The sequence below is a fragment of the Taudactylus pleione genome, unplaced genomic scaffold, assembly GCF_031769625.1.
Source record: "Taudactylus pleione unplaced genomic scaffold, aTauple2 ptg000019l, whole genome shotgun sequence".
Lineage (NCBI taxonomy): Eukaryota > Metazoa > Chordata > Amphibia > Anura > Myobatrachidae > Taudactylus > Taudactylus pleione.
The window spans coordinates 22,165,078-22,183,172 of record NW_028284421.1 but is presented as its reverse complement, the minus strand read 5'-3'; the positions used below and the strand labels follow the sequence as shown (position 1 = coordinate 22,183,172).

The window sequence follows — 18,095 nt, the reverse complement described above, 5'->3', positions numbered from 1 at the left end:
AAAGCTGACAGTTTAGAGAAGAAAAGTTACAGGCAGCGCTAGCACAGTCACATACAATGCAGAGAAATAACAATTCCTGCACTAACAGCGCTGATCACTCAACTACGCAGACACAGGGCCTGGTAGGACACAGCGCTGCATACACAGACCTGAGCCACAGCGGAGGAGAGGTATGCGGGGGGACCCAGACCACGATGCTTCCTTCCAGACTTCCAGCAGCGTTCACCATGCGTTGCAGAGAAGATGGCCGCCGAGGAGCAGAGAGAAGCTGGCCTGGGGGAGGAGCGCTGACACAGGACCAGTCAGCACAGTGCAGAGAGGGCTGTGTGCAGCGGGGGAGGCGCCGGCTGTGAGACAGGGAAGGCGCGCTCCCCTGGCATGCATTTAACCCCTGGGACGCCGCAGCGCTACCGCTCTGCTGCGGTCCGCTGTCCCAGGGGGTAGTGGAAGCGCACCAAACTAAACTGAGGTGCCTTGGCCAGGGGCGGGGTATAGGAGGGGGACCTAGTGCATCCTGGGAGGCTGAAAGCTTAACTCTTTGGTGCCCTGCGACTGACGTCACACCTATACCCCAAGGTATCCTGTGGATACCCTATGGACCCTGAAGTAGAAATAGGGGTTACTTGTAATCACAGATAATATAAGCACTACACTACAGAAATAGGGGTTACTTGTAATCACAGATAATATAAGCACTACACTACAGAAATAAGGGTTACTTGTGACCACAGATAATATAAGCACTACACTACAGAAATAGGGGTTACTTGTAATCACAGATAATATAAGCACTACACTACAGAAATAGGGGTTACTTGTAATCACAGATAATATAAGCACTACACTACAGAAATAGGGGTTACTTGTAATCACAGATAATATAAGCACTACACTACAGAAATAGGGGTTACTTGTAATCACAGATAATATAAGCACTACACTACAGAAATAAGGGTTACTTGTGACCACAGATAATATAACCACCACACTACAGAAATAAGGGTTACCTGTGACCACAGATAATATAACCACCACACTACAGAAATAAGGGTTACCTGTGACCACAGATAATATAAGCACTACACTACAGAAATAAGGGTTACCTGTGACCACAGATAATATAAGCACTACACTACAGAAATAAGGGTTACCTGTGACCACAGATAATATAACCACTACACTACAGAAATAGGGATTACCTGTGACCACAGATAATATAACCACTACACTACAGAAATAGGTATTACTTGTAATCACAGATAATATAACCACTACACTACAGAAAATATGAGATATGGTAAGAACTTACCCTTGTTATCTCTATTTCTACGAAGTCCATAGGGTTCCACAGGATACGTTGGGGTATAGGTGTGACGTCAGTCGCTGGGCACCATAGAGTTAAGCTTTTCAGCCTCCCAGGATGCACTAAGGTCCCCCTCCTATACCCCGCCCCCGAGCCAAGGCACCTCAGTTAGTTATCAAGCCATAGGCCGGAGGAGGAGAAGGAAGAGAGAGAAAAAAGATCTGGACACATACAAGAATCACATTCTCACCAGAGGGAGACGGAAAACCGGTGACCAGAGCAAAGCCCATCTGCAGCACAGGTGCGACAGGGCGGGAGTCCTGTGGAACCCTATGGACTTCGTAGAAATAGAGATAACAAGGGTAAGTTCTTACCATATCTCATATTTTCTACTTCAGGGTCCATAGGGTATCCACAGGATACCTTGGGGATGTCCCAAAGCAGTATCCTTTAAGGGTGGGGACGCTCCTGTGCAGAAAGGAGAATCCGCCGCCCGAAGGAAGCATCCTGAGAGGCGAAGGTGTCAAACCTGTAATACCTCACGAAGGTATGGACAGAAGACCACGTAGCAGCCTTGCAGATCTGAACTGCAGAGGCACCACGTCGAGCTGCCCACGAAGGACCCATAGACCTAGTGGAATGAGCCTTCACAGAAGGAGGGACCGGTAGGCCTTCATGAATATAAGCTTCAGAAATAGCCATACAGATCCAGGCTGCCAAAGTTTGCTTTGAAGCAGGCCAACCCTTTTTACGGAAGCCATAGAGGACAAACAAAGCGTCCGACTTCCTAAACGAAGAAGTGCGGTCAACATAAGTCCTTAAGGCCCGCACAACATCCAAAGAGGCCTCACCCACGGAAAGACCCGGTGAGTTAAAGGCCGGAACAACTATTTCCTCGTTAACATGAAACTGGGAAACAACTTTGGGAAGAAACTCGGGCCGAGTGCGGAGCACTGCCCTGTTCCCATGAAAAACCAAGAAAGGGGGTCTACAAGAAAGAGCCTCTAACTCAGAAACACGTCTGGCCGAAGCAATGGCCAGAAGGAAAACAGTCTTAGCTGTTAGCCATTTAAGATCCACTGAGCCCAGTGGTTCAAACGGCGGTCCTTGGAGAGCCCTCAGGACCACAGCCAAATCCCAAGGCGCCACAGGTGGAACAAAGGGCGGCTGAATGCGGAGAACACCCTGCATAAAGGTGCGCACATCCGGGATTGTAGCAATCCTACGGTGAAACCAGACAGATAGGGCCGAAACCTGTACCTTCAAAGAAGCAAGGCGAAGCCCATGATCTAGTCCCGCTTGCAGGAAGGCGAGAATCCGAGACAGACGAAACTCCCGCGGTGCATAACCTCTCGGTCGACACCACTGGAAGAACGTATGCCACACGCGATGGTATATCCTCGCGGAAGACGGTTTCCGAGCTCGTAACATGGTACGCACCACAGAGCTGGAAAACCCCCGGGACCTCAGCATGGCCGTCTCAACAGCCACGCCGTCAAAGACAGCCGAGTCAGGTCCGGGTGAAGGCAAGGACCCTGAGACAGAAGGTCCGGTCGTAGCGGCAACCGCAGAGGACTGTCCACGAACAGACCCTGAAGGTCTGAAAACCAGTGCCGTCTGGGCCACGCGGGAGCTATCAACAGGAGCGTCCCTCCTTCCTGTTTGAATTTCCGGATTACCCGTGGAAGAAGGGAGACCGGAGGGAACAGGTATGCGAACCGGAACTTCCATCGGACGGACAGAGCATCCACCAGAGACGCCCCTTCGTCTCTTGTGCGAGACCCGTACACCGGCAACTTGTTGTTGTGCCGGGACGCCATGAGGTCGATTTCTGGAAGACCCCACCTGTCCATCAGTAGTTGAAAAACGTCCGGGTGCAGGGACCATTCCCCCGGATGAACGTCTTGGCGACTTAGAAAGTCCGCCTCCCAATTTAGCACTCCCGGGATGAAGACCGCTGATATGGCCGGAAGATTGCGCTCCGCCCAAAGCAGGATCCGAGAGACCTCTACGAGAGCCGCCCGACTGCGAGTTCCTCCTTGCCTGTTTATGTAGGCCACGGTGGTAGCGTTGTCCGACTGGACCTGCACCGGGCGACCCTGGAGAAACCGCTGTGCCTGCTGGAGAGCATTGAAGACCGCACGGAGTTCCAAGATATTTTTTGGAAGCTCCGCTTCTGTCGGCGTCCACCTGCCCTGGAACAAGTGTGGACCCGAAACTGCTCCCCAGCCCCGAAGACTGGCGTCCGTTGTCAACAGGACCCAATTTGGAACCCAGAACGGACGTCCCTTGTTGAGGTGGGTCGTCTGTAACCACCACGCAAGGGACAGGCGAACCTCCGGGGTGAGCACAATCGTCTGGGACTTCAGAGACTGAGGCAGCCCGTTCCACTTGGACAGGATCAGGTGCTGCAGAGGTCTGGAGTGAAACTGGGCGTATTCCACCATGTCGAACACCGACACCATGGAGCCCAGTAACCTCATCGCCGAGTGTAAGGACACCCGGCGGCTGTGCAGGCAACTGCGCACCCTTGACTGTAAAGCTGAGATCTTGTCCTCCGTCACGAAGATCCTTTGCTGTCCCGAGTCCAATAATGCTCCAAGATGCAGAATCCTCCGAGACGGGATTAGAGTGGACTTCTGCCAGTTGATTAGCCAGCCGTGCCGCTGCAGCAGTGCAATGGTCAGGTCCAAGTGGCGTAACAGGAGCTCTGGAGATCCTGCCACCAATAACAGGTCGTCCAAATACGGCAACATGCGGACTCCCTGCAGCCGCAGAGAAGCCGCCATGACCGCCATCACCTTGGTGAAAACACGTGGTGCTGTTGCCAGGCCAAAAGGTAACGCCCGAAACTGGAAGTGGTCGCTGCGGATTGCAAACCTGAGGAACTCTTGATGGCGCAAAAGAATAGGGACATGCAGGTAAGCGTCCTGTATGTCCAATGACACCATGTAGTCCCCAGGTTCCAGCACCAGAATGATGGACCGTAGGGTCTCCATCCGAAACTTCGGGACCCGCAAAGACTTGTTGAGTGCTTTGAGGTTGAGAATCGGACGATATGACCCATTGGGTTTCTGTACCAAAAATAGATTTGAATAGAAACCCTGGCCCCTCTGGGAGAATGGAACAGGCACTATAACTCCAGCCTGGAGCATAGTGTGCAATACCTTCCGCAGCTCCGTAGCCTTGTTCCGGTCTGATGGTAGACCCGTGGTGAAGAAGCGAGCCGGGGGTCTGTGCCGGAAGGAGAGGGCGTATCCGTGGGAAACCACCTCCAGAACCCAAGTGTCTGTCGTAGTGGTCGACCAACACTGGGCGAACTGTAGCAGGCGGCCTCCCACCCTGGGATCCCCCAAAGGGAGGCCCGGACCGTCAGGCCGCAGGCTTGTCATCTGGCTTGGGGGCCGGACGTCTGGTACTCCATGCCTGCTTCCGGGGCTTGACCGATTTCTTAGGGCCAGCCTGTCGAGGAAACGACTGTGGTTTGGGCCTGCCCTGGGCCCTAGATGACCGAAAGGACGATGGTCCAGAACCAGAAGGAGCAGCGGCCGACGGGAGACAAGCAGATTTGGCTGCTGCCAGCGTGGCCACAATCTTATCCAGATCCGGACCGAAGAGAACTTCTCCGGTAAACGGCAACGCTTCCAGACCTTTCTTGGAATCTGCGTCCGCCTTCCAGGATCGCAGCCACAAGGTGCGACGAGCAGCTACCGCTGCTGAAGAAATTCTAGACACCAGAGTACTAATGTCTAGAGCCGCCTCGTTGATGTAGGTGGCCGAATCACGGAGATTGCCAATCAACTCCGCCTGTTCGGCCGGACAGTCGGATTCAAAAGAAGCCTCTAATGAATCCGCCCAGCGCTCCATCGCTCTGGCAACCCAGCAAATGGCCATAGCCGGCCGTGCTGCCCCCCCTGCAAGGGAATAAGCGGACTTCAGGCAGATTTCTACCTTGCGGTCCGTAGCATCCTTAAGGGAGGACATGGATGGCATCGGCAATGTGGCACTACGGACAAGACGGGTCACGTGAGAATCCACCTGTGGAGGGGATTCCCACTTAGCAAAATAATTATCCGCGAACGGATAAGCCACCGCCAGGCGTCTCTGCGGGTGGTATCGCTTGCCAGGCTGTTTCCACGCCTCCTCTAAATGGTCCACCAACTGACCCGAAAGAGGAAAGACTGTGGCATCGCCCTTCACATCTTTGAAAAAGGCATACTTAGATTTAGCCGCTGGGGGAACTTCGTCCTCAATCACCAAGGCTGTGCGGACCGCCCGAATAAGTCCAGAAATATATACTTTGGACTTAGCATCAGCGTCCTTAGTATGGAGAGGTTCCTGATCGTAAGGATCCAGAATCTCCCCATCATCAGACGTCCCTTCGTCATCCTCATAAGGAGCGGACAGAGACGCCACCGGCCTTTTATGAGGCCGCCGGCCTTTTATGAGGCCGCCGGCCTTTTATGAGGCCGCATCACAGACTCCCCTTGCAACACATCCGACAAGTGCTGTACAGAACTCGTCAGGGAGTTAACCCACGCTGGCTCCTGAGAACCCGGGAGCGGGGAAATAGGGAGACTGTGGGGTACCACCAATTGTCGTGGGAACCCCTGCATGGGTGACGACACCACAGACTGCTGGGACAAACCCATCGGAGTAAACGCGGGTTGCGGAGCTAACTGGCCCACTAAAGCTGTTAACGCCTGAGCGAAACAAGCCCAGGGCGGCTCCTGTACCGGTGCTGTAACCGTAATAGGCCGCGCCATGGACAAACACTGCCGGCAAAGGCCCTCCGCGCTACCCTCCCCCTCCGCTAACGGTACTTTGCACGTGGTAAACTGTAGCCGGAGGGGAAAATCACTTTCAGACATGATGGCACCATGTATGTGACCTCTCTCACCAATTAAGTATTAAATAGGCGAGAGACCACCCTGCAGCACCGCACCGCAAGGGCTTTAGCAGAAAGAACAGGGACAGTAATAAAGCTGACAGTTTAGAGAAGAAAAGTTACAGGCAGCGCTAGCACAGTCACATACAATGCAGAGAAATAACAATTCCTGCACTAACAGCGCTGATCACTCAACTACACAGACACAGGGCCTGGTAGGACACAGCGCTGCATACACAGACCTGAGCCACAGCGGAGGAGAGGTATGCGGGGGGACCCAGACCACGATGCTTCCGTCCAGCGCTTCCAGCAGCGTTCACCATGCGTTGTGGAGAAGATGGCCGCCGAGGAGCAGAGAGGAGGCTGGCCTGGGGGAGGAGCGCTGCCACAGGACCAGTCGGCAGCATGCAGAGAGGGCTGTGTGCAGCGGGGGAGGCGCCGGCTGTGAGACAGGGAAGGCGCGCTCCCCTGGCATGCATTTAACCCCTGGGACGCCGCAGCGCTACCGCTCTGCTGCGGTCCGCTGTCCCAGGGGGTAGTGGAAAGCGCAGGTTGGTCGCCTGGCTCCACGCTGCAGCCAGTCCCGAGGGAGCCCCCTGCCTGGGGACTTAGGACCATGTGACCAGCGGGGACCCACCGCGGGACCCCGCTGCTTACCTTTGTCCCCCTTGGATCCGGCCATGGTCCGGAACATCTGGGGTCACCGCTAGCTGTGACCCCAGATGCTCACCAGCATCCCCGGATCGGTACCGGCGTTCTGGTACCGGCGGGGGTGTAGGGAAGACAGCATGGACGTCAGGACTGACTGTCCATGCTGTACATCCAGATGTGCAGCCACAGCTGCACTGAAGAAAGCTTCAGGGGCTCTTCTAGCCCCCACTCCGACAGGTGCACCTGACGCCGGCCGGGCACCAAACTAAACTGAGGTGCCTTGGCTCGGGGGCGGGGTATAGGAGGGGGACCCTAGTGCATCCTGTGAGGCTGAAAAGCTTAACTCTATGGTGCCCAGCGACTGACGTCACACCTATACCCCAAGGTATCCTGTGGATACCCTATGGACCCTGAAGTAGAAATAGGGATTACCTGTGACCACAGATAATATAACCACTACACTACAGAAATAGGTATTACTTGTGACCACAGATAATATAAGCACTACACTACAGAAATAGGGATTACTTGTAATCACAGATAATATAACCACTACAGAAATAAGGGTTACTTGTAATCACAGATAATATAAACACTACACTACAGAAATAGGGATTACTTGTGACCACAGATAATATAAGCACTACACTACAGAAATAGGGATTACTTGTAATCACAGATAATATAACCACTACAGAAATAAGGGTTACTTGTAATCACAGATAATATAAGCACTACACTACAGAAATAGGGATTACTTGTAATCACAGATAATATAACCACTACAGAAAAAAATAGGCCAGTATGAATACTGTGAAAAAAAAAAAAAAAAATGAACATACCAGATTTTTTAAAAGGCCTTTAGCTATTCAAAGTTTTGTATGATATATGTATGAATAACAAGATTTTTTCTGCTATTTTGCATTCTGTAAACGAATGTACATTCCAGGTCTTGTTTTATAAAACAACAAATTGACCAATACCAATGTTAAAAATACAAGTGCTACAATATGAGTGACACTGAAGTAAAACATTTTTTGAAAAAGTACTAAAATAGGAGAGACAAGAGTGAGAAAGCAACTGGTGGTTGTCTAGAACTGCACGCAATGTATGCTGCTTCGCGTCTACACCATGTCCGATGAGATAGTTCCCTGTTATACACTGGCTTAATATTGAACATAGTAGACATATTAATCCTAAATATATGTATTGTCCTAGCACCACATTTCTTACTGTAACATTTGTGATGGCTTATTCATAGAATGATGCAGTGACATAAGTAAAATGTATATAGGCTGGGGGAGCCCTGTGTTCACTGATCAGCTTTCTAAACACATCTTGTAAGTGTACGTGCCCAGATTGTGTGACACAAATGTTCCTCATCCATCGATTTTATACCTCAAGCAAAGCAAAACATTTAATAGGTTCAGTAAATAGTTGGGGAAAAAAATACAAAAAGCCTCAACAGCAAAGGGGTAAATATATAATATTCCCCCACCCCCTGTTATCTTAGGCTGGCAATAGAGGACTCAATCACATGACGTTACACTGAAGTGCTATGGAGTGTTGGTAGTAATTGTGTATTCACAGAGATGGCTGCAGAGTGACTCAGCTCCTGTATGGAGGGGTCACTAGTGGGTGTAATGGGAGAAAGCTCAGAAAAGGTAAATGAATAGCAGTCACGGAAGATCGCCGGTATTTACACCATATCGATTACACTAGAGAAGGAACATTCAGGGTGTAGGAAGGCACCACCTTTATACAAATACATCCATGTCCCATATTTAAACTAGGGGTGAGCGGGTTCGGATTTCTGAAATCTGAACCCCCCCGAGCCCCCCCGATCCGAGTCAGGCTCGACTTTTCCCGCCTGACTCGGATCTGAAATCGAGGCAAAACGTCACCATCCCACCTTCCGGGTCTCGCAGGTTTTGGATCCTATATAAGGTACCCGCGTCGGCGCCATTTTCTCACTCGGCTGTGGACAGTGAAGAGGGAGGGTGGGAGTTAGAGCTGGCTGGGCTGTGTAGTGTAGTGTAGTGTAGTGTTGTGCTGTGCTGTGCTGCTGTTGTCCATAGGGGCTGTGTCCACTACTTCAAAGTCCATAGGGGCTGGCTGTGTTGTGCTGCTGTTGTTAATAGGGGCTGTGTCCACTACTTCAAAGTCCATAGGGGCTGGCTGGACTGTGTTGTGCAGTCAGTTCTCCATAGGGGCTGTGTCCACTCCAAAGTCCTGTGCAGTGTCCCAGTCCTAAAGGGGTGCTGTAGTGTTGTCCAGGGGGTGCTCTGTCCGTCAGGGGTGCTCCCCCCAAGTGCTAAAAAAAAAATATATTTTTTTTCTGTGTTTGTGAATTGTGTGCGCAGTAGCCACACGTGCATCAACAAAGTAGTGCCAAGCGTGCGCCTGTGTCCCATAAATAAAGGGCCGGCTGGATTGACCGCTAAAGGGTGCTGTAACCCCCAAAGGGCACTCCAAACAAAATAAAAAAATATTTTCTGTGTTTGTTGATGCACGTGCAGCCACAGTGCACACAATTCACAAAGGAGCAGCGCCAAGCGTGCGCCTGTGTCCCATAAGTAAAGAGCCGGCTGGCTCATTTCTTAAAGGGTGGTGTAACCCACAAAGTGCACTACTCTCCAGCAAAAATAAAAAAATATTTTCTGTGTTTGTGTGCGCCTTAGCCGCACGTATATATCAAATCAATATAACATAAATGGAGGACCAAACTTTCTCCGATAAAAATAAAATAGGGAAAGATCAAGAACCACTTCCTCCTAGTGCTGAAGCTGCTGCCACTAGTCATGACATAGACGATAACATGCCATCAACGTCGTCTGCCAAGGCCGATGCCCAATGTCATAGTAGAGGGCACATACAATCCCAAATCACAAAGTTCAGGAAAATGACCTTAAAAAACACATTTAAATCATCTGAAGAGAAACGTAAACTTGCCAATATGCCATTTATGACACGGAGTGGCAAGGAACGGCTAAGGTCTTTCCCTATGTTCATGACTAGTGGTTCAGCTTCACATGACGATGGAAGCCCTCCTCCCGCTAAAAGAATCAAACGAGTTAAGATGGCAAAAGCACAGCGAAGAACTGTGCGTTCTAAGAAGATATCACAAATCCCCAAGGAGAGTCCAAGTGTGGTGGCGGTTGCGATGCCTGACCTTCCCAGCACTGGACGGGAAGAGGTGGCTCTTTCCACCATTTGCACGCCCCCTGCAAGTGCTGAAAGGAGCACCCACAGTCCACTTGCTGATATGCAAATTGAAGATGTCACTGTTGAAGTACAAAAGGATGAGGATACTGGTGTAGCTGGCGCTGAGGAGGAAGTTGGCGAGGAAGATTCTGATGGTGATGTGTTTTGTTTAAATCAGGCTCCGGGGGAGACAGTTGTTGTCCGTGGGATGAAAAAGCCCATCACGGTCATGCCTGGGCAGAAGACCAAACATTCCACCTCTTTGGTCTGGCAATATTTCCATCCAAATCCGGACAACAACTGTCTTGCCATATGTACCATATGTAAAGGTGAAATAAGTAGGGGTAGGGACGTTAACCACCTAGGAACATCCTCCCTTATACGGCACCTGCAGCGCGTTCATAAAAAGTTACTGTCAAGTTCAGAAACTTTGGCTAAGACCGTAAGCAGTCCAGGGACACCTAAATCCCTTTTTCCTGTTTTATCCAAGGAATCGGTGGATGAGGAGGATGAGGACGACATCTTGCCTCCGTAGAGCCAGTTTGTGCAGGGACACATTAATTGCCAGCTTGTTTTGTGGGGGCCCAAACGAACCAATCATTTCAGCCACAGTTGTGTGGCAGACCCTGGCGCTGAAATGATTGCTTTGTTAAAGTGTGCATGTCTAATTTATACAACATAAGGGTGGGTGGGAGGGCCCAAGGACAATTCCATCTTGCACCTCTTTTTTTTCTTTGCATTATGTACTGTTTGGGGCCTAGTTTTTCAAACTGCCATCCTGTCTGCCACTGCAGTGTCACTCCTAGATGGGCCACGTGTTTGTGCCGCCCACTCGTGTCGCTTAGCATAGTCATCCAGCTACCACGGAGCAATCTTTTGGCCATAAAAACAATATTGTGAGGTGTGAAGTGTTCAGAATAGACTGGAAATGAAGGTTATTGAGGTTAATAATTGCATAGGAGCAGAAAAACCCACAAATTCTGTGATTTAAGCTGTTTTTATGATTTAAAAAAAAAAAATACAGATCCAAAACACAAAACCCAGAACCCAAAACACGGAAGGGTGGTTTTGGCAAAACCAATCCAGATCCAAAACACGAAGAAAGATCCAGATCCAAAACACGAAAAGTGGCCGGTGCACACCCCTAATTTAAACACAGACTTTCCATCCTGCACAATACAATTTGCACAGGGTCATTTCTTTTTGAAATGTTTATAATGTCAGCTGAATTTATGATTTAACACCTTAATTACAAGTTTAACCAATATGTAATGGAAAAAACACAAATAAGCAAGAACGTAATGTAAACATGCAAAATTGTATGAAAACATGCTTGTGAAAATCTGACTAGTGTAAGCAGAATAGGGTATCACAATGTGTAAATCATCAGTTGCACTGCAGTATGGCAGGTTCACACAAACTTGTTATTTAAAATGCTATAAAAATACCATTAGTCAATATATTGTGGGATCTACAGCATCTCACAAAATGAAGTGCTTATTATAAAAATTTGTATGAATACTACTCAGTTCCACTAGGAGGCGGCAGTGGTAAGTAATATATACCTTTTCCCTGTGGATTTACTGACCTCTGCTATGGGTGACACTAGTGTTATAGTTAAATTTTTTTAATTTTGAGTCCTGATGAAAAAGCTATATTTAAGCTTTGAAACGTTGACTGTACTATTACGCTACCTCGGAGTTTCTGTTTGTACCAGGAGTGCCGCTCGTACGTACTTTACGTACGTACGTACGTGTGTGTGTGTGTGTGTGTGTGTGTGTGTGTGTGTGTGTGTGTGTGTGTGTGTGTATATATATATAATATCTATCTAAAGTAAATGAATAAAGTAGCTCTTGCAGAGACTGAGCATGAGGACTGATTCAACAATGCTAACATCTTCAGTGTACTAATGTATAGTCCATATCACATCTATGTGCTAGTGATGTCACTAATGTTGGCCACACTGCAGCAATGAATTGGGGCAATTCCCCGTTCTGCCCATGCCTGGGTCAGGTGATCTGCAAAATCCAACATGTTGGATAATCTCGATTCGCCGATTGTGAGCCAAAATGATGATCGCAATTGGCGAGCCAGGAATTTTTAAGATGCTGTATTATGTCGACCCCCTGAGAAATAGCCAATCATTGGGGTCCGCCGATTAACGGATCTAGATTTGCCCACAATTGAGATATATGGCCCGAGTAAGATATATGCACTTACTGGATACAGTTATTACTTTTGACACATCTAAATTCTATATCACCTTTCACAAAATATTATAAATGTCAGTGTGAAGAGAATGAATCCCTAATGACTAGCTCATTAAATAATGCATAATTATGTTCTGGTGCATAACATGGACACAGGTGAACAATAAAAGTGTCAGGTGTTTAGCTTGTTAGACAGCAATAAGGAGAGAGACATCCAGTCAGTACTCACAATATCAGACTCATTCATCTTGATAGTCATTTTGTTGACAGCATCAGTGGCTCTATTAAACATCTTGAGGAGACCAGCTCCACTCAGGGTTTGGGTGCTGACAGCACGTGGAAGCTAAGTAGGAGAAAGAAGTAAATGTAATAACACACCCCTGCTATACATCATCTCAAGAATACACAGTATAAAAAACCATGGATAATAACATGCTTGTATGAAAGAGGGATTATATAGTGCACAACACTTGTCAAAGCAGGTAGGACACACTGATGTGTTCAGTAAACCACAAACACAGCTGGATGTGAAGGTGTTCCATTACTCCCACAGAATTACCATCAAGAACCCTTTAGCCCCTTGTTACTGCAGGGCTGATTCTCAGTTGGGCGCAAAGCAAAAAACTTTGGAACCTGGACAAACCATGTTGTAATGCAAGGGGTGCAAATACAGTTATGGCTGCTATGGCACGTAATCCCCCAAACACTGGACAGCTTGATTTTTACAATGCAATTTAGATTTTAGTTTTGACACACTGCTCTTTAAACCTCTTTGCACAATTACATCTGCCCTATCTGCAGTGCAGCATGGATTTGGCAAGGTGCAAAGTTTCTAATTTTTTCCCAACTCAGAATCTGCCTATGTATGCCAGCTATACATTGCCATTAGGAGATATAATACCTCCTGAATGTCACAGTATATCTATATATGCCATTAACGAAGGTTGTGCTTCCACAAGCATGATGGCATCCCTGGTCTCCTGGGGTTCAAGTCCTGTATTACTTTGTTCCTGGTCACATTAATGCTATGTGCATGTAATGTCTTCAGTGTTAGAAAGGTATTGGAGACCTCGAACTACTGGCAAACCAGTTATTATTAGACCCACTTTACAGCAAGCAATAGGGAAAAGCTTTCACAGTCCTTCATGGAAGTCACCCTTAAAAAAAAGAAAAAAAGAAACCATATCCATGTATATGTAGACATATTTAGATATACTTTTATTTAAGAAAAAAATATGATTAAATGTAAAATCATCCCTCAATCAGGAACTAGAAAATTCAAACTAGAACTAGAAAATTCCAAATCAAATACATAAGATGAAAAAACAAACAAAACAGAAAACAAACTATGGGGATTATTCAATTACACGTGAATTACTCGCGGTTGCGAGTGAGGCTACATGCTGCACTCCCGACTTGCAGATTTTTATTTGCAGTCCCATAGAGCTCAGTACAAAAATCCCCGAGTCAGCCCTCAAGGGGGGTGGATTTGCGTTGTTGTTTCCACGCAGTTACAACGGAATCCCTTTCCCTTGGATTGATGTACAATATATAAGATTACCTCTTCCTTCTCCAGAAACTCCCGGACATCTGGGTCTTGTAAAAGGGTAGGATGACTAACAATTCTTTGGAGGTACCTGTAATTAGAAGCTCCATGAAGAGGTCCACGTGACCCTATTTCAGTCTGAATATTGTTAACGAAAGTGAAAACACTGCCTTCCCTTATTAGTAAAAGAGTGTAGCAGTTATGGTAAAACTTACCTTGGTTAACGCTCTTTCTTCAAAGTCCATAGGGTCCACAGGGAGACATTGGCGGTTAGGTGGGACCTGGAGGACTGTACACCAACATTAAAGCTTTTCAATCCAAGGGTGCTCCGGTCCTTTCCCCTATACCCCGCCCACAGCCTGAGGGCACTTCAGTTTTGTTAACAAGCCCAAAGCAGGAGCAGGGTAGAAGAGAAGGAAGACTGGTACACTGAGGAATCACACTCTCACACAGAGAAGGAAACAATTGACCAGGAGAAGAAAACCCTATGGTTCTATAAGCTTCTATAAGCTAGGAGCGTCAGGGTGGTTGCCCTGTGGACCCTATGAACTTCGAAGAAACCAAGGGAAGTTTTAACATAACTCTCCTTTTCTTCTTCAGGGTCCATAGGGCTCCACAGGCAGACAATGGGGATGTCCCAAAGCAGTTGTTCAAGGGCGGGAACCACTCTTGAGCTGATAGGATGCTTCCTTCGGGCATAGGGTTCTCCTGAGAGGCAAATGTATCAAAGACATAAAACCTAAGAAAGGTGTGGACAGAAGACCAGGTGGCCTACTTGCATAGCTGTTCAGCTGAGGCACTACGCCGGGCTGCCCACGAGGGACCCACAAAGGGAGTAGAATGAGCAGAGACTGTAGTCGGCACAGGAAGGCCCGTCTGCGTGTAAGAGCACAGGCCACATCCAAAGAGGCCTCACCTGCCGAGAGGTCTGGTGAATTAAAGGCCGGAACCACAATTTTCTAATTCAGGTGGAAGCGAGAAACTACCTTGGGAAGGTAGCCTGGGCATGTTCAAAGAACAGCTCTGTCCTGATAAAATATCAAAAAAGGGGAGCGACATGAAAGTGCCCCTAAATCCGATACCCTACGGGCAGATGCTATCGCCAGAAAAAACAGAGTGCTCACAGTGAGCCATTTGACATCAACTGATTGCAGGGGTTCGAATGGAGGTTCTTGAAGTGCTTGGAGCACCACTGCCAAATCCCATGGAGCCACAGGAGGGACAAAGGGAGGTTGTATTCGTAGAACACCTTGCATGAAGGTAGGTGTGAACATCTGGTATAGGAGCAATGAAACCAGATAGACAAAAGCAGAGACCTGCACTTTCAGAGATGCTAGGCAGAGGCCTAGATCCAATCCAGCTTGAAGAAAGCAAAAATTTTAGAAACCTTAAAGAGCTGAGGGTCATAGTTTCTTGGAGCACACCATTGGAAACATGTATGCCATATTGTGTGGTAAATCCTGTCTGAGGCTGGTTTACGTGCATTTAGCATGGTCTGGACCACAGAGCTGGAAAAAACCCTTATCCGTTAGGCGGGATGTCTCAAGAGCCAAGTCATTAAAGACAGACTGGCTAGGTCCGGATGTAGACACGGACCCTGAGACGACAGTTCTTCTCATAGAGGAAGCTGAAGAGGAACGTCAATGGGAGAACCTTTGAAGATCGGAGTACCAGTGACGTCTGGGCCAGGCTGGAGCTATCAACATGACTATGTCCCCCTACTGTCCGAACTTTCGAAGCACTCGAGGAAGCAGGGACATTGGAAGGAAGAGATATTCTAAATGGAAGTTCCATTTCATTGACAATGTTCTACGAAGGCCAAGTTTGTTGTTGTGTCTGGAGGCCATGAGAGCCACCTCCGGAAGACTCCATTTGTCCACTAGAAGCTGAAAGACTTCTGGATGTAGAGACCATTCTCCTGCATGCACGTCGTGACGGCTGAGGAAATCTGCCTCCCAATTGAGAATCCCCGGGATGAACACTGCGGAGATGGCTGGGAGATTGCGTTCAACACAGGTGAAAATGCAGGACACTTCTGTCATTGCTAACAGACTTTGAGTGCCCCCTTGGTGATTGAGGTAGGCCACAGCCGTGGCGTTGTCAGACTGTACTTGTACTGGCCTGGTTTTCAGAATATTCTAAGCCCAAAGTGAGAGCTCTGTAGATGGCTCGAAGTTTCAGGATGTTGACTGGCAACACTGCCTCGACTGTGGACCACTGGCCCTGGAAGGAGTGCTAGCTGGTTACTGCACCCCACCCTCGGAGGCTCGCGTCCATGGTGAGGAGAGCCCAGTCCAGGATCAAAAAGGGATGACCCTGGTTCAAATGAGAAGTCTAGCTACCAGGCTAGGGACAGGAGAAGCTCTGGGGTAGGCTCATCGTCTGGTATTTGAGCAGATGGGGTAGCCCGTTCCACCTGGAGAGGATACAGGTGTTGGAGGCGAAACTGGGTGAACTCCACCATGTCGAAGGTGGACACCACTGATCCCAAGGCCTACATTGCAGAGTGAATTGACACTCTGCTATTGTGAAGCAGTCTGCGTCATCTGTACTGTAGTGCTGAAATCTTGTCTGCCGTTCTCTGAACTCGAGAGTCCAGGAGGGCTCCCAAATGTACCATCCTTTGAGAGGGTTTCAGGGAAGACTTTGATCAGCCAACCGTGCATTTGTAGAAAGGCAATGGTTACCTGCAGATGGCGGTGAAGAGTCTCTGGGGAGCTTACCAACAGCAAGAGATCATCCAGGTATGGGAGCAGTCTGATCCCTTGACGATGAAGAGAGGCCGCCATAACTGCCATGATCTTGGTAAAGACCCGAGGGGCCGTTGAGAGGCCAAATGGCAGAGCCTGGAATTGGTGATGTTGCAGCAGTGTAGCAAACCGGAGATATTGTTGAGGAGAAGGCGCTATAGGTACATGTAGGTAAGCGTCCTGAATGTCTAGGGATACCATAAAATCTCCAGGCTCCAAAGCTAGGATAATAGAGTGGAGGGCTTCCATACGAAACCTGGGCACCCTGATAAACTTGTTCAGAGACTTGAGGTTGAGGATAGGTTGATGAGACCCACTGGGCTTCTGAACCAAGAAAAGGGTAGAATAATAGCCCTTGCCCAGTTATGAGGAGGGGACCTGAATTATTACTCCTGAATTCAGTAAGGACCAAATGACTTTTTGGTGCAGCAGGGCCTTGGTTGAGTCCGATGGAGGTCCTGTGCAAAAGAACTGTTAGGGGGGGGGTCGCCTCAGGAAGGAGAGGGTGTATGCGTGGGGGACCCAGGCATCTTACGTGGTTTGATGCCATACTTGGGTGAATTGAAGAAGTCGGCCTCCCACCCTGGGAAAGGCCCGCCCCGTCAGGCTGCAGGCTTGTCCTTGGCAGGTGGGTGTCTAGTAGCCCAGGCTTGTTTGGCCCTAGGCTGGGAGACCTTGGCTGATGTCTGTTGCCGTGGAAAGGACTGACCATTGGCTTTGCCTTGAGAGCAAAAGGACCGAAAGGATGACGTCCGCGGCTTTGTATTATATGCAGTGGGCAGGAATGGTGTCGTTAGTCGCCAAAGTAGTCACAATTTTATCCAATTCTGGACCAAATAGGATGTCTCCTGCATAAGGCAGAGACTCTAGAGTTCATTTTGATTCTGAATCTGCTTTCCAGGAACGTAGCTAAAGAATACAGCGGGCCACTACCGAAGTGGCAGAAGCAGCCGTATCCATAGCTACTTCACCCAAGTAGCCATAGCTGCTTCACCTAAGTAGGAGGCTGCATTTCTGATGTAAGATATGCAGGACAGCTGTTCCCTCAAAGCATCAGGGGGAAAAGTTTCTTCTAGGGCCTCTGCCCAACTCTCAATGGCTTTTGCCACCCAGGCCGTAGCCCTAGCAGGACGAGTAATAGCTTCTGTAAGACTATATAGATTTATGACACGTTTCTATACGTCTATCTGTGGTCTCCTTTAAGGAGGTTGCAGTATAAATGGGCAAGGTGGCATTTTTAACCAGATGTGTTACATGAGAATCCACCGTTGGGGGAAATTCCCATTTAGTACAATCAGTAGCTGGAAGCGGGTAAAAGGATCTGAACCGTTTTTGAACTTGAAACCTTTTACCAGGCATATTCCAAGCTTCACTCATGTAATCAGATAGATGGTCAGAGAGGAAACTTTGGTAAAACAACTTTTTGGCGCTTAAAAAGTGAACTTTTTTTTGTTTAGAAGCAGGTTCATCCTCTTCTATTTGTAGAATAGTTTTAACAGCTCGCACAAGAGCAGGTATATTTAGTTTAGAGGGTGGCTCCTCT

At 48.4% G+C, this 18,095-nt stretch overlaps 1 protein-coding gene across 2 annotated transcripts in view; it reads right to left on the bottom strand.

The window, feature by feature from the left end:
- Positions 1–18,095, bottom strand: part of SNX1 (sorting nexin 1) — a 53,879-nt gene that overhangs the window by 18,447 nt on the left and 17,337 nt on the right. For both annotated transcript variants that reach the window (XM_088445998.1, XM_088446006.1), the window contains exons 8-9: positions 13,818–13,893; positions 12,486–12,599 (exon numbers count right to left, since the gene is read on the bottom strand). In XM_088445998.1, the coding sequence (XP_088302124.1) occupies positions 12,486–12,599; positions 13,818–13,893 (190 nt within the window). The remainder of the gene's footprint in view (positions 1–12,485; positions 12,600–13,817; positions 13,894–18,095) is intronic.